At 41.7% G+C, this 17179-nt stretch overlaps 1 protein-coding gene across 1 annotated transcript in view; it reads left to right on the forward strand.

Moving 5' to 3' along the window:
• GPC4 (glypican 4) overlaps positions 1–17179 on the forward strand; it is a 112155-nt gene that overhangs the window by 83493 nt on the left and 11483 nt on the right. Inside the window, exon 3 of the mRNA XM_059049872.2 lies at positions 4977–5368. Within this exon, the coding sequence (XP_058905855.1) occupies positions 4977–5368 (392 nt within the window). The remainder of the gene's footprint in view (positions 1–4976; positions 5369–17179) is intronic.

The raw sequence follows: 17179 nt of genomic DNA on the forward strand, positions 1-17179 counted from the left end.
ATGGGGAGGGTGGGACATTGACCTGCTGCTTAATTCTCAATTTTCCTTTCCCTGATTCTTTGCCTCGATCTTTTTGTGTCTATGCGTGCTGTGTATGGTACTCTGTGTTTTAATATCATGTAAAATCTCTTCCCTGGATTTCTTCATCCTGTGTTTCTCACTCAGGAGTTGCTCCACCCTCGTAGATGTCTGGGACGTTTCACAGAATTGGAAGGTAGAGCCATTAAGCATTACCTTTGGCTGAATTGCTCCCAGTTTTATAAGGCCTTGGGTCTTCTTAACCATTCTCCAGCAGCATTGGCTTAATGTATATTCCCCCCAGATGGATAATATTTGACTCTGCCAAGAAAGATAAAAACCAGCCTTGAAAGGTTTTTTTTTTTTTCTTTTTCAATAATTGTAGATATAAAGAAACTCTGAAGGTGACAGTAACATTATTTCACGTATTATGAATAGTGTCCATTCATTGAGCAGCCATTGTGTGCTAGCCATTATTCATATGAGGTGAGCAGTAATAGCCCCATTTTATGGAAGAAGAAGTAACAGAGGCTCAGAGAGTTTAGATCTTCTGTCCCGTCAAGGTCACACAGCTCGTAAATGAAAGGGCCCATGCTTTGCCCACCGTGTCATGCTGCTTTAGATCCTAGCACATTAAAGTGTTTATTTCCTTTCCTATGTCGTGGTCATTCATGAGCCCTAGGCGCAGCAGTTGCTTCATCCTTGGAACATAAATCCTTAAGCCCCCGAACTGAAAATTGAAGGAGAAATAAACCCTGCTCACAGACACCATATTTAAAATGCTTATAAACTGTCTCCTCTCTCACTCTTCTTTCAGCCTCTCTGAGCAGCATTTTTCATGAATAGAAGCAGTTGCTGCGAGGGAGATCTGAATTCCAGTTAAGTCAGCTTCTGATCCTGGTGGCACTCTGGTTTACACTGCTCCTGGCTGGTTCTCTCTTAGCCACCAAGTGTCTTATAATTGGCTTCAGGCATAATGTTTACAATGGGATGATTGCTACCTGTCTCAGACCTGCACAGTTTTTCTTCAGCAGTTAAGATCTGATTCTGAGTTCTAAATAATGGGGAGGGGGCGGGGAGTGGAGATGAGCTTTGCAGAGATGAATGAAGTTGCTCTTGGTGGCTGGGGACCAGGTCCTGAATGTCTAATTTGTGTTCTATCCCCCATTGTAGAAGGAAATGTGGGAAGAAAGGTGGGGAGGTGGGGAGGTTAAGGAATCTACAAGAACATATGAGAGCGGCTAGTTTGATAGGAGAAATAGATGTAAAAGTTTTTCCCCCCTTTTTTCTTACAGCAAATTATTATGCTTTGATTGATATTGTACCTAATTGGTATGGATTTTCGAATTTAATTGGTATGGGTTTTAGAATTTAAATTACGTCTGCCATCCTTAAAAGATCTCTTTGAGACAAAAAGCATAGGTAGAATAGTCCCATTTACCAGGGCCAGTAAGAACACGTCTAAGGAGAAATGAGTTTGGGTCTTTTGGTTCACTTGACTTTTGTTCTGTTGACTTTGAAGGTGAAATAGATGAATATTTTAAAAAAACTTGCTGTATGAAATGAAAGATTAAGGATTTTATAGACGGTTTAAAGATCTCCGGTACCTCCATAAAACGATGCGTGGAAAGTGGTGGGTATAGTAAAGGTTAATGGGATGGAGAAAATTCATCTTTCTAGAAATTTTCATTATAGTCTGATTGGGCAGGAAGGTTAAAATGCATGGCAAAGCTGTGTGCTTTGATTTGAGCCTATACCAACCACTTAGTACATACTTGTCAAATTACATAGCTATTTGGAGAGATCAAATTAGCAGATTTTAACTCCTTATATCAGTTTTGTAGAATTTCTATATATAATCCACTCAGTGGAATTATATTTGCAACTTATACGGCCACACTAAAGAATCTTTTAAAATGTGAAAGAAAGGTAATCAGTTTTCTGAATGATTAAATGAATTAGAGTTTATATGTATACAGCACCAAACTAAACTCTGAAAATATAAGCTAACATCACACACACACACACACACACACACACACAACCTTCCTAGCAGAATTTGAGTCCCAGGAAATAAAGTAAGGTCCATTGTGATATTGGACAGACGAGGGCATGCTGGGTTAAAATCAGTCCTGTTCTTCATTGGATCATTGCTCTTGTACTTTGAAGTAGCTGTATTATATTTAACTACACCGACCCATAGGCTGTTGACCTGAATGAGGATCTCTAAGAATGTTTTATTTTTTCCATAAAATGTTCAGTGTCTTAGCATTTCTTTGACCTGGAACACTTTTAAGCCTAAAAAAATAGTGACATTTCATAGTGTTTTTCAGTTAAAACTGAGCTCGACATGCCACGCTGCCCCAACCCTTAAAACCAGCATTCATTAGAAATGCGAGTGAGTATTCAGAATTACTTATTTAATGAGTCATGAAAGCACAAGTCAAATAATTCTCAACATCCTGTTTCTACACTAAATGATGTGTGCCAATTTTATGAGCAATATAGTAAAAATCCAATCTAAGGAAGGACCTATGGTTGCCTTTGGAATGTGCTCTTCTGGATGGTGAAATATTAGCACTGGATTGACACAAGGCTTCCATACTGATCTCAATAACAAGGCTTTATTTTTCTAGTATGTGAAAGCCAGCACCATTTGGCAAGGACGGTACAGGAAGTGGACCAGATGACATTTAAGGTCTTTTCTCACCCTAAGATTCCACAACTTTGAAGTCTAGAAAAGTGCTGCCTGCATCTCGACTCTTAGTTGAGAGATACTTCCACACAAGAAAATTCATCCCCAAAACCTCTTTAAGAAATGACACTGGGCTTCCCTGGCGGCGCAGCGGTTGTAAGTCCGCCTGCCGATGCAGGGGACGCGGGTTCGTGCCCCGGTCCGGGAAGATCCCACGTGCCGCGGAGCGGCCGGGCCCGTGAGCCACGGCCGCTGCGCCTGCGTGTCCGGAGCCCGTGCTCCGCAGCAGGAGAGGCCGCAACGGTGAGAGGCCCGCGTAACGCCAAAAAAAGAAAAAAAAGAAAAAAGAAAGAGAAAAAAAAAGAAATGACACCCAAGAATGCAACAAAAAACTTTAAACCCAATTTATTGGAAATACATTTTCCTCTAATTAAAACATTAACCTTTACCCTGAATGCTTCACGTTCAGCACAGTTCCCGGGTTGGTGCTGATTGCTGGTGAGAGGCAAAATGGGAGAAGTTTCATTGGCTTGAGTCTTGCTTCTCAAACTTTGGGGTATAGCAGAGTGCCAGATGGCTGGGTCCCGCCCTCCAGAGTTTCTGATCCAGTAGGTTTAAGGTGGGGTCCAAGAACCTGTGTCCCAGTGGTGATGGTGTATGCCCATGGAAGCACACTCGAGAACCACTTGGGCTTTGGAGAGAATCGGAGGCCTTCCCGGCTACCTGCTTTGAGTAACTCTTTTCATTATCATTCCCCTAGCTCCTTATGTACTTTCTGGCCTCCTTCCAGGGAGAGAACTTTGGTAAAAATGCCAGGCTGTGCAGTTGTAATGGGGATTTCCCTTTCTCTCACTGAAGAAAACCCAGAAAATAAAAGGCAAACGGTAGAGAATGGTTTTGTAGCGCTATTGCATTTTGAGAAGATCACTAATGTTCTTTTGGCTTTTTTTTTTTTTTTTTTTTTTTGCGGTATGCGGGCCTCTCACTGTTGTGGCCTCTCCCGTTGCGGAGCACAGGCTCCGGACGCGCAGGCTCAGCGGCCACGGCTCACAGGCTTAGTTGCTCCGCGGCACGTGGGATCTTCCCGGACCAGGGCACGAACCCGCGTCTCCTGCATCGGCAGGCGGATTCTCAACCACTGCGCCACCAGGGAAGCCCCCTTTTTTTGTTTGTTTGTTTGTTTGTTTGTTTTTGTTTTTGGTTCTTTTGGCTTTGAAGGAGTTGTCTTATTTTCCTTTCTGTTCCATGTTCACTTGGAGGCAGCTTCTTTCTTGATGTGGTCCTTATATTTTGCTTTGGTATTTATTACATTTCCCGCTTATAAACTTGATACCATGAGGTGTTTATTTTTATACCAGATAGAGAGTCTTTAAGAATGATTAATGTTACAGATAGACTGTTAGCTCCTCTCTTCTGGGAACTTCCTGAGAAAAGCTTCAGGAGAAATTAATTTGACATTTGTATTTAAAAGATTAAAGTCTTTAACATTTAGGCTGTGTGGGTATGCGGTGCCCAAAAAGTAAATCTGAAAAAACCCCAAAAACACAGGTATTCTTTTTTTTTTTTCCCAGTTATCTTTCCATGTTATCTTAATCTCATGGTTTTACTGTATGAATCCTTTAGGAACCCGAGATCACCTTGGATATCCCAGTTTATACTAATGTCACAAGGAACACCTGAGAAGTTCTTTTCCTGCTTATGTGGGGTGTTTCATTCTGTTCCTTGGCTTCAAGCATTTCCCAGGCAGTTTTCTTATATGTCATGTAGATGTAAGGAGGAGAAAAGGGGAAAAAAAAAATCGTGTCTAAGTAAACAGCATGTCTTGAAAATACCTGTCCTGGTGTCAGATTACAATGAGGAGGCATTAATCCACTTTGGTTTAGATTCTTACCGTAAAAGGTTCTGGGAAACCTCATGTTTTAGACTTTATGTATCCATTTATATCCAGTTCTTTATTTACCTTGTGACTAAATGAGAAAAGGAGGGAGGGAGGGAGTCCTGAGAAGTTGTCGGTTTAAAGTTTCCTTTTTTTCTGTCTCTTAGACATAGACACACGTGACTTTGTGACATAGGTTTCCTTTCATTGACAAACGATCAGAGATAACAAATTCCCCCAAAGAAATCCACCCTATACACAAGCATGTTTTCCAATTTAATTTCAGGGTTTTTTTTCCAGTTTTCAGATTTACCTGAAAAGCAAGCACTCTTATTTAATTACTGAGAACCCTTTCTTTTTTCCTTTCTTTTTTGGTTTTATTTTTAGAATTCTTCAAAGAACTACTTGAAAATGCGGAGAAATCCCTGAATGACATGTTTGTGAAGACATATGGTCACTTGTACATGCAAAATTCCGAGCTATTTAAAGATCTCTTCGAAGAGTTGAAGCGCTACTATGTGGCGGGAAATGTGAACCTGGAAGAAATGCTGAATGACTTCTGGGCCCGCCTCCTGGAGCGGATGTTCCGCCTGGTGAACTCCCAGTACCACTTCACGGACGACTATCTGGAGTGCGTGAGCAAGTACACGGAGCAGCTGAAGCCCTTTGGAGATGTCCCTCGGAAACTGAAGCTCCAGGTCACTCGTGCATTTGTAGCAGCCCGCACTTTTGCTCAGGGCTTAGCAGTTGCAAGAGATGTAGTGAGCAAAGTCTCGGTGGTAAGCACTGTTGCCTTCTGTGTTATTGTTTTCTTTCGTTTCATGTTAAAAGAAAGTTTGGGAGATGTGGAAAAATAAGTCAGTAGAATTCCATCATCTCAATAGTAATCGTCTTTTTCTTCTGTTCTTTTCTCATCTTTCTCTCCCCTCTTCTCTCCTACACTTCGTCCTGATACATGTGTATCATGTGGCTATAAACAATACAGTGATGAACATCTTTACGTATCAACATCATTCTTTCCTGTGGTTTCTCTGGTAGCTATTCTTAGAAGCAGGATACGTGTTCACTTTGGAACCTTAATTTTTAAAATGGATTTAGGGACTTCCCTGGCCGTCCAGTGGTTAAGACTCCATGCTTCCTCTGCAGGGGGCGAGGGTTCGGTCCCTGGTTGGGGAACTAAGATCCCATATGCCGTGCAGCCGCAAAAACAAACAAAAAAACGTTCAAAAAATGGATTTAATACCTCCACATTCTTTTCAGCTCCTATTCTGCTTCTCCTTCAGAGAAAGAAACATATACAGATAGACTCCACATATGGTTGTTTTGAGTGACTATGTTTGAGCCTGCTAGTTACAGTCTAGAAAAGAATTTCACATCCATGCCTATATGTTTCCTTGTTATAAGGTATACTCGGAGCCCTTTAGAAGATAGACCTTTCTATGACAATTAATGTGGACCACCTGCTCTTGACTTAATGGCTTTGTTTACAGAATTACCAGGAAAGGGAATGGAATTGTATTAGCAGGAAAGAGCAAATGAAATGAGCCACATTTTCCTTATTTGTAAATTAGAGGAATTGGACCAGACCAATATTTTTCAGACTGTTCTTTGGAGCCAGCTAAGGCCCTCAGGGGCCTCCTTGAGGAGAGACAAGGGAGACACAGGGGTTCTTCTAGTGGGCGAGACTCTGCATCTGTGCCTTTATCTCCTGGCTGCACCAGGGAAGCTTTGCTTTCCTCAGTCGTATGTAGTAGGGTTTTGACCATGATTTCAAGGGGGAAAAGATTCTATGGCTCCTTCACTCCCCCCACCCTCCAAAAAAGATGAAATCTGAAAACCTTTTGAAAGCCTTTCCACCTCTACCCTCTGTGACTCAATGCCAGTGAAGAAATAGAATAGGACTGATCTTAGTGTTGTTACCTTTAGGCCCTCAAAGGAAAAGCCAAATTTTAGCCCATTTGGTTGTTTTGAGGACTGGAGGAGGGGTCAAACTACAAACTAGACAGTGATACTAACAGTAAAATATAAATCCAGTGGCTTCTTAGAGAGTTCATTCAGATTTAGGGTAGCCGTATAATTTATTGTCCAAACCAGGAGGTGCTTAAAAACAATTATACCCAGATAACATGGGCAGACCAGGATTCGTGGTGCCCCTAGCGAGGAACCTTACATTTACCAGAGTGAAGGTAAAGAATTGTGTATTTTAAAAATTAGATGCTTATTGGCTGTTTCATGTTAGCACTGGGGGATGTTAGTATTAGTTTGTTGGTTGCATTCCATTATTATAGTTGTGTGTGTGTTCCCATTTCCCAGCCATAAGCCATCAGGAAACAATTCCTTGCAGTACGTTATTGTTCGTTCCTTTTCCTCCTGATATTTTCATCATAAATTGCAAAAACAAAAAATTGTTGGGGCATATGAGGGTTGGGTGGGAGGAGGTAGGAAGATGATGGGTGTAATTAAAGGAATAGTCTGAATCGTGAACTGCTGCTCCCACCTCTGCAACCATTATTAATCTTGGAGGTGTCAGAGTCCCTAAACAATGCACAGTTAATCCAGATCAAAGTTAATTACATCGTAGTTCCCCTAACACATCTGCCCTACTTCAGCAATTCCTCGCATTTATCCTAAGCTGAATAGGGAGAAAGGTGCTGCTGTGTTTTTTGTTTTTGGTGGGGGGGGGGGCTGCGTTGGGTCTTTGTTACTGTGCGCGGGCTTTCTCTACCTGCGACGAGCAGGGGCTACCCTTCGTTGTGGTGCACGGGCTTCTCATTGTGGTGGCTTCTCTTGTTGCGGAGCTCGGGCTCTAGGCACACATGCTTCAGTAGTTGTGGCATGAGGGCTCAGTAGTTGTGGCTTGAGAGCTCTAGAGCGCAGGCTCAGTAGTTAAGGCACAAGGGCTTAGTTGCTCCGCAGCATGTGAGATCTTCCCGGACCAGGGCTCGAACCCACGTCCCCTGCATTGGCAGGCAGATTCTCAACCACTGTGCCACCAGGGAAGTCCATGCATGCCGTGTGGTTTTGAACGTCTGTGTGTGCGTGTGTGTGCCAAAGAGAAAAGCAAGGACTAGAACACCCTTTGCAAGTGTCTGAAAGTGGTTTCTTTACTTTAACCATCCCCCCCTCTGAGTTGATTCCTGGGAAAAAGGACCAGGCTGACACAAGCCTGCCATGGTGTTAGCCTCCCTTAGCCCCGTTGAGGCCCCTTTAGAGAACTGAGATTCCAGAACCCCTAACTTGAGGGCGAAGGTGGTGGTCGAACCAAGGAAGCAGGTCAAAAGGTTGAGGGCTAGAAGTCTAGGCCATGTCATGCCACCTCCCAGGGTAAACAAACACTTGAGGCTTCCCAGTATCGCATTCTTCTTGACATGGTTCCCAGAATTAACTGAGCACCAATAAGATTGGTTCACCACCGGTAAGATTGGTGGGACCTGTGCAATAAAGAGTATGTGACCCAAAAGGAAATAATCGCAATTTCCAATTTTGCCTTTGGTATGAATTTTTTTAAAGCAAGAAAGAAATTTCTGTGTACCTTAGTTTTGTCAAGTTGTTCGAGAAAGTTAATTTCCAAATATGACCCTAAATTTTTGGAGAATTGATCCCTATTCTATATTCATTGTATTCTCATGTCTGCCTAAGAGATGTTTGCGTCATTATATGAGAATACAATGAATACAAGCTATAGGGCTCAATTTACTTTCAGTAAAACATTATTTGCCAATTGTTGAGTGGAAAATACTGTTACGACTTAAAAAATTTTTATTATAGTTGATTTACAATGTTGTTAGTTTCTCGTGTACAGTTTCTCGTTACATACACACACCACACACACGTACACACACACTTTCATATTCTTTTCCATTATGGTTTATTACAGGATTTGAATATAGTTCCCTGTGCTGTACAGTAGGACCTTGTTATTTATCTATATTACATATAGTAATGTGTATCTTGTAATCCCAAACTCCTCATTTATCCGTCCCCCACCCCATTCCCCTTTGGTAACCATAATTTTGTTTTCTATGTCTGTGAGTCTGTTTTGTTTTGTAAACAAGTTCATTTGTGTCATCTTTTACATATAAAAGTGCTATCTTATGTTATTTGTCTTTCTCTGTCTGACATACTTGACTTAATATGATAATCTCTAGGTCCATCCATGTTGCTGTAAATGGCATTATTTCATTCTCTTTTTATGGCTGAGTAGTGTTCCATTGTATATACGTACGTACCACGTGTTCTTAAGCCATTTGTCTGTTGATGGACGTTTAGGTTGCTTCCATGTCCTGACTATTGTAAATAGTGCTGCTATGAACATTGGGGTTCCTGTATTTTTTCGAATTAGAGTGTTTTTCTGGATATATGCCCAGGAGTGGGATTGCTGTATCATATGGTAACTCTGTTTTTAGGTTGTGGGGTTTTTTTTGTTTTTTTTTTTTTACAAACCTCCATACTGTTTTCCACAGTGGCTGCACCAATTTGCATTCCCACCAACAGTGTAGGAGGATTCCCTTTTTTCCACACCCCCTCCAGCATTTTTTATTTGTAGACTTTCTAATGATGGCCATTCCGACTTGTGTGAGGTGATGCCTCATTGTAGTTTTGATTTGCATTTCTCCAGCAATTAGTCAAGGTGAGCATCTTTTCATGTGCCTATTGGCCATCTGTATATCGTTTTTGGAGAAATATGACTATTTTAAATGTTGTTTGTAATTGGAAACTTTAAAAAATAATGCTTTGCTTTACTTCTGAGCATCTTCTTGACTTAAGGACTGACTTGAAATCAAACCCGTCAACTAAGTTGAGTTATATCTAAATTACATAATAATAAGACACTCAAGCATCAAATCAGTTTCTAAAGATGCCAAAACACAAATTATGTAAAAATCTGTCATCAGTGTAATGTTTCTTTTTAGAAGGCTGGAAAGGAATACGTGCACATTTGAAAAAATATTCATTACATTCGTTTTTGGAGTATGAGTACCAGCTCAACAGAGGTTTTAATTTAAGGTGTAGTGGTATATGGGGAAGACAGTAAATGATCTGGCTATGAAAAAACATATTTCAAATTGAACATGTTGAAAATAATCTACTTTTTTTTTTTTTTTTTTTTGCGGTACGTGGGCTTCTCACTGTTGTGGCCTCTCCCGTTGCGGAGCACAGGCTCCGGACGCGCAGGCTCAGCGGCCATGGCTCATGGGCCCAGCCACTCCGCGGCACGTGGGACCCTCCCGGACCGGGGCACGAACCCGTGTCCCCTGCATCGGCAGGCGGACTCTCAACCACTGTGCCACCAGGGAAGCCCCAATAATCTACATTTGATTGAGAAAAATTAGTAAGCTCGAACAGTGTGGGGACCCAAGCAGTGTGTTTTCATGTACGAACTGTTGCCCAAATGTAGTTGACGGGTGGAACTGGACCAACCCAATAAATACATTCCTTCTTTTGGTGTCCAGTAGAATTAATTACCTTGGGCCTGAAAAAGACCCTTCAGGGTGGAGAACCTCACCCACTTCATCTAGAAAGAAGTCTTTAAAGTCAACTATGAAAACCATTGTGGCCTTGGGACTAGTTATGCATACTTAACTCAGAGATGTTCACACTTTCTTTTCATGAGCAGATGCCCTGCTTCTCCAGTTTACTTTTTTTTAACATCTTTATTGGAGTATAATTGCTTTACAATGGTGTGTTAGTTTCTGCTTTATAACAAAGTGAATCAGTTATACATATACATATGTTCCCGTATCTCCCTCCCTCCCACCCTCCCTATCCCACTTTAAAGGCTATTAGCACCAGGAAGCTTAACTGACTTCAGGAGAAACTCACTTCTTACTTGAAGTATACTTGCCTTGCTTCAGTGTTTCTGGGCAAAGACATCCAGTGATTTCAGCTTACTCCATTGAGCTTTGCAATTCAAACTTCAGAAAAGTCCCTTTAATTAGGAACAGATGGTTCACGAATACCCTGGTGCTACACATCTTTGTATTACTTATTCCATCTTTACTTGTCACGGTTCATGATACATTTCTTATTTACCTGCTAGCAGCAGCAGTTTTGCCTGGAAGGGTGAAGTCTGTTGTGGTCTTTCAAAAATGCACAAGTGGTTACATGCACCGTGAAAATTAATAGCTCCTATGCCAAAGAGAGTTGCATTCTCATGGTTTCAATTAACACTGACATAATGGGGCTGTGTCTGTACCCCAACCCCAAACTCTGGGGACTGTAATTAGAAATCAGTGCCTTAGCCTTGTGATGTCTAAATGACTGTCCTGCCTTGAAAACGATTTCCATCGATCCCCCTTCATTGTTGTCTATTTGCAATGCCCTGACACCTACAAGAGTACTACACAAATTAGCTTGCCATCTCCCCAAATCATGTCTAGTTTAAAAAATGAGCAATACAAAAAGCTTTTAAGTGTAGATATATATTCAACATTGAATATTCTTTTTCACACACAACCTTAAAGACCAGAATTGCAAAGAGGAAGGTGGGATATATATATATATATAGTCTATACACTATAATATATACAGGGCTGGACATGGGGAAGGTAGGGGTGTGGGAAGTGTTAAGGACTGAATACTCTCAAAACAATAATAGAGCCCTCTACAAGGGGGCAGATACAATGATGCTTCAACTTATCATAACTGAGTCTAATTTAAAACACAACAAGACTTATTTTCAAGCATTTATGCAGTTTCAGTTTTACCTACAGTGTGGCTCCAAATATTCCTGAATGAATCCTAGCTTATTTTATATCTTTTGTTATGTGTTTAAAATCCTATTATCAGGGACATAGGAGAATCTCCACCTTCTTTCTTTGCAGGTTTGTGTATTGAAATCAAACCCAAGTTGGGAAGTTGTTGAATAAACCCTTCACATCTCACAGCGTGTTTGAGTTCCCTATCTCTTTCTTTCTTTTTTTCTTTTCTAAATTTTCTTTTATTTCTGGCTGCGTTGCGTCTTCATTGCTGCGCGCAGGCTTTCTCCAGTTGCGTTGGGCGGTGGCCTCTCTTGTCGAAGAGCTCGGGCTCTAGGCTCATGGGTTTCAGTAGTTGTGGCACACGGGCTCACTAGTTGTGGCTCACGGGCTCTAGAGCTCAGGCTCAGTAGTTGTGGTGCACGGGCTTAGCTGCTCCGCGGCATGTGGGATCTTCCCAGACCAGGGATTGAACCTCTGTCCCCTGCATTGGCAGGCGGATTCTTAGCCACTGCACCACCAGAGAAGTTTCCTGTCTCTTTCTTTGATAGTTCCCCCTATCTCTTTCTTTGACCATAATTTGGGGAACGATTTCCTGTTATTTTTGTTGGGTGCTTATGTTGCCAAGAACAGATAAAAATCTAGACCCTTTCTGTTTGTTTGGTCCTATTGGCAGTGCAGGGGAAAAATGTTGCCGTGAATGTATGTTAGCAACTGGAAGAAACTAGAAGGAAATGTGTTTCTAACTTGAGTGCCGCACGTTGACTGCCATCGCTGTGTAATGTGGCTGAAGGCTCATTCTGAATTACTGAAATGAGATCCAGGCTGTGTGAAGAGTTCTGTTCCAGGATTTCTCTTTTTTCAGGCGGCTTGCAGTAGTTTTTAATGTGGTGTGTGGAAAATGCAGGTTATTTGGTAGAAAGTCCCAATCTATATCAAGAGAGTCTTTGCAGAGAAAAGGACTTTTCTGCAAAGGCATGTTATAGCAGAAATGGAGTGCAGATGTCATGTTAAATGTATATCCTGAGGAACACAGGAATGAGTATTTTTAAGAGTCTTAATAAGTTAAAAAGGAAATGAGGACCCCTCCCCCACCAGTGACTTTTTTACCATGAAACATAGACTAGCTCCTAAGATCTAAATTCTTTGTTACCTTACCATTTAGAAACACCTTAGTCAGTCTTGAAGGATTTCATAAGGCTTGGAAATTGGCTTTTAATGTATTGTCATTATGCTCAATAACTCAGATTGATTTTTAAATATATTTTATTTATTTATTTATTTACTTTTGGCTGTGTTGGGTCTTCGTTTCTGTGCGAGGGCTTTCTCTAGTTGTGGCAAGCGGGGGCCACTCTTCATCGCAGTGCATGTGCCTCTCACTATAGCAGCCTCTCATTGCAGAGCACAGGCTCCGGACGCGCAGGCTCAGCAGTTGTGGCTCACGGGCCCAGCCGCTCCGGCATGTGGGATCTTCCCGGACCGGGGCGCGAACCCGTGTCCCCTGCATCAGCAGGCAGATTCTCAACCACTGCGCCACCAGGGAAGCCCCCAGATTGATCTTGATTTGAGTTAATAAAGGAATATTGAGTCCAGACGATGTTCCTTTTCTATGATACTGATCCCCCAAAGTAAACAAATCAAGCCATCTCATTCTTCTGTAATTAATGTCAAAACCTTTTTCTTCTATAAATAATATGCCACGTTCTAGTGGAAGTTGATCATCTCTGCTACATTTAGCTGCAAGTTTTTCAAGATGTTAAAACTTTGGCCAAATATGTAGTTTCCTGTTTTGTTCCAGTAACCTCTTTTCTCTTTGTGTCCAGCAGTGTTTACTTGAGCTTTTGAGTTCTTTGTGTCTACCTCTGGAGAATATTTTTTTTCTCATCCCTGTAGCATCCTGAACCATTGTAAGGATGTAGCATTGAGCGCATAAGTCATTATTTAAAAATCTGTCATCTCATCCATAGTTGTCCAATCAGATATTGTTCCAGGTAGAACAGTTGAATCCTAACTTGCCCATCAACATAAAAACTGCTTCATTTGGTCAATAAATTTGAAACCTGCAAATTCTCACTAGAAAATATCCAACCCCAGAGCTGGGGTATTCACGGTGTGTGGATACCCTATGTTAGATCTGGGCGCTACACAGAAGGACCGACCTCACGAACTGCCCTCGAGGTTCCGCCAGTCTGGCACTCAAAAGATACACATCAAGGAAATTGAGTGTATCCACCTTAGGACAAAACTGCCCCAGTTCAAATCTTGGCCATCTACTGGAAGATGTTGTGTTTGTCCCTTAATCTCTTTGGGCCTCTGCTTCCTCATCTGTGAAACGAAATAATAATACTCATCTCCTATGATTATTTTGAAGCTTAAATGAGTTAATACATATAAAGTACTTAGAACAGAACCTAGCACATAGTAAGTACTGTATCAGATAAAGCAATAAAGTCCAATAAAAGCTATCAGTAGAAAATTAATTCTGACATCAAACAGAATATTTTTCTCTTCAGTATTAACATCATGACCTTCATGATCATGAAACCATAGAAACTGAATAAGCATATTCTGTCTGAGACCATTAACCCATTCTTTATGTCAGTGGTTCAAAGGAGGAAGGGAGGGGTGTACAGTTTTCCTTTTCCTGTTCTTTCTAAATATCATTTTGAGAAATAACTATTGAATTGCTAAGTGAGGTCCGAAAAATCTGACTTTTATAAAAGCAACCGTATTTAACCCCTACCTGACTCCTCCCCGAGCCCCAAGGATTCTGGAAGTCACATCTGGGCTCAACAGACCCTTCTAAATAAGAGGAAAACATATCAAATGTTAGTCAAGACCTGTGACCCAAAGGAATAATCAGATTGATCATTTTCAGTGGCACAGCATGCCTTAGAGAATCAGTACATAAGTGAGGATTAAAGGAAGATCTTAGAGTATGGTTACCCGTTGTGTTAATCCCCATGTGGCATGGGCTACTACTGAGTCTTGGGTCTTCTGGTGTAAATTATTGCAGTAAGTAAGTTATTTGGGGACTTGAGAGAAGTAATTGATTTTGAGTGTTACAAGGGAGTAGAATGTGAAGTTGAATTTATATTCAAAATTATTAAATCCCCAGAACACAGTATGACTTAGTCTACTATTATATCTGCTTTCGGGTGAAAGGTTTGCCCCTGGCATGGCGGAGAGACCATTGAGAGCTTGTAATGGAGCACCCTTGAGGGCCTGGTATATCATGACATGACAGCGAGAGCCATCACTGGATCAAGGAGATGCTAGATATTACCAGAAACTCCACAGGAGAATTTAAATTGAAGTACTGTATACTTTTAGGCTTTTTCTTCCCAGTGCAATTAGTATTCCTTTGGCTTGTTGACCAACCTACATTGCTTTTTACCGAGAAGCGATAGACGATTCCAAAAGAGAGACAGCCATTTTGTTCGTCCACTGGGGTAGTCCAGAGTCGGAAAAGAGAGCTGGTCCGTAGTACTCTGTGTTCACCATCCTGAACGTGGTCAGCTCAGTGCGAATGGGGACCCGAGACCTGGGGGGTAGTCTCATCACTTCTTCTGGGGGAGTGAGCATTGCACGGGACCCCTATTTCTTTAGTTCTCATGACTGTTTTGAAAACCTTTGTCTTTCTACTTTGTCCCACACAAGGGGTTTATTTCCCAAGTTCTGTATTCCCTTCATGTAAAAAACACTGCATGGAAGTCTGATTAGTCGTTGTGAGACGAAAGACAGATTTTCTCTAACTTTGGTATTTCATATGTACTTTCTCATCCCAGTTTTCTTACAACTTCCCCAGTTCTGGTATTATTTAGTGTTTCCATAGCATGTTATAGCTGAGTTCCTTGTGATCATTTTTAGTAGTTACACAACAAATCATGTGCAGAACATGAGCCAGTACTTAGCCAAAGAATGAAATGGAAAAACTCCGCCAAACCCAGCTTCATTATCTTCCTTTAATAAAGCTCTACTTTGGTAGAGTTTTTTTTTTTTCCTTTGGTTTGGTCTCTCTTTTAGAACTTGAGGCTCCACCAACCTATTTTAGGATACTCCTGTAGTGAACTTACAGTGAACCCCATCCTAGAGTTTAAAAAAGAGAAAGAAAGGGAAAGGACTTCTTTGGCCAAAAGTGTTTCTCGAGCACAATTGTGGAGTTTAAAATTTTTGCTTATTTCCAAAAGGTCTACACCATTTGGAAACTTCTTTGTGTTTTCTAGGACAGGTCTCATAGTCTAAAAAGTCCTACTTGCCTTGCTACCTAATCACAGATGCATTCCAGCATGATTCCTGGCACATAGTAGGTGCTCAGTAGCTTGTTGACAAGTTAACTTTTTGCATTGTTTTCTCGCACAAGTCCACTGTTTCCTGATAAGCATCATAATCCAAAAATGCCATGCACTAACCTGGTTTGCACAGGCATTTTCATAATAACTCTTTACCTCTCCAAACTCCAGCCATTTTGGCAGTCTCACCAATGTGGAACCTAATTTAAGATAAAGCAGAAAACTACCGACGCTGAAGATTCGAGTTTCATACATTCATTTGGAAGAGGCAGGGACACATGGTACATGTGGGAAATCGTTTCAGTGTTTGCTAAGGTGCAGTGTTACAATCATATGCAGTGAGGTAGCTGCCCACACGTCAGTTATGCTCTTTGGCTTTGGTTTTCTCATCTCTCAAATGTGAGAGCTGTACTCAGTGCTCTCTAGGGCCCCTTCCAACTTCTATGATTGTCTGGCCACCTCCTCTCTCCAGGCCTGTTTGTTCCTCTGTCCGGTGAAGGGGTGGGAAAGTATCAAAGTCCTAACTCTCTGTGACTTTAAAGGCATGCTCTTGTTGCTGTCCAGGAAACCTAGCTATCCAGATTGGCTATTCCTCCAGGGTATTGGTTAGCCAAGATTTTACTGTACATTAATACGTAGTTAAAAGGACTAATTTACTGCCTAGGAAAACATTTGGCACTGGTTAAAACTGTGGAAAAGTCCTAATTGTTCACAGGGAACCTTGACTTCGGTGTATACAACTACCGTCCTGTTGGATGTTCCTCCCCCTTTTAGGCTAGAATTCTATTTGAGATAAGAAGGTGTGTGTGTGTGTGTGTGTGTGTGTGTGTGTGTGTGTGTGTGTACATCAGATAGGAGCCTAACAGTGTGAAGTTTTTCTCCTGATGGTGCTAATCCCCCATTCCTGTTCCTAAGGCTACTGTTGATAAGTGGTATCCAAAGTTACGCTCCAGAGCAGGTGAAGTGCACTGCTGGACTGCCTTGCATCTCAGCATCTGTTCCCTGCGGTGGTATCTGCTTTCAGAAGTCTGTTTGCAGAGCTGGTTGGTACTGATAGAGAGGAATGCACTAATCCTCTGATATTGACTCCAAAAGGGGAGGGTGGGGCGGAGAGAATGAGAACACAGGAACTCTTGGGGAGCTGCCAGCTTGTGATCCTGGCCATGATCCTTTCTAAGCATTGATGGAAATGAATGACAGGATGGGATCGGCTCTTCTATGCCCAAGACAATCGCACCCTATAGAAGTGCAATTGAAAGGTGAAACAATTGAAGAAAGATGAAACCAAGTCTCATTTCTCTACAGAGGACGCCTAGCCCAATCCGTCTTCGGTGCCGCCTTCGTCCTTGCCTCTTCCCTTTCTCATGAACTTTCAGTAGCTCCCTGTGTCCTGCCATATGGTGTCTTGATTTCTGCCTGGTTTTCAATCCCCTTTACTGTCTGGCCACATATACAGCCCTTGCTATACTCAGCCAAGTTTATTTCCCATAATTCCTCAACCCTGTTCTAAGATTTCCACGGTCTGCTCAGTACCATGTGTGCTTTTGTTCATTTCATTCTTCCTAACTGTGATGTTCTCCCTTCATTTGATCATTGAAAT

This window comes from Kogia breviceps, chromosome X (assembly GCF_026419965.1).
Source record: "Kogia breviceps isolate mKogBre1 chromosome X, mKogBre1 haplotype 1, whole genome shotgun sequence".
NCBI lineage: Eukaryota > Metazoa > Chordata > Mammalia > Artiodactyla > Physeteridae > Kogia > Kogia breviceps.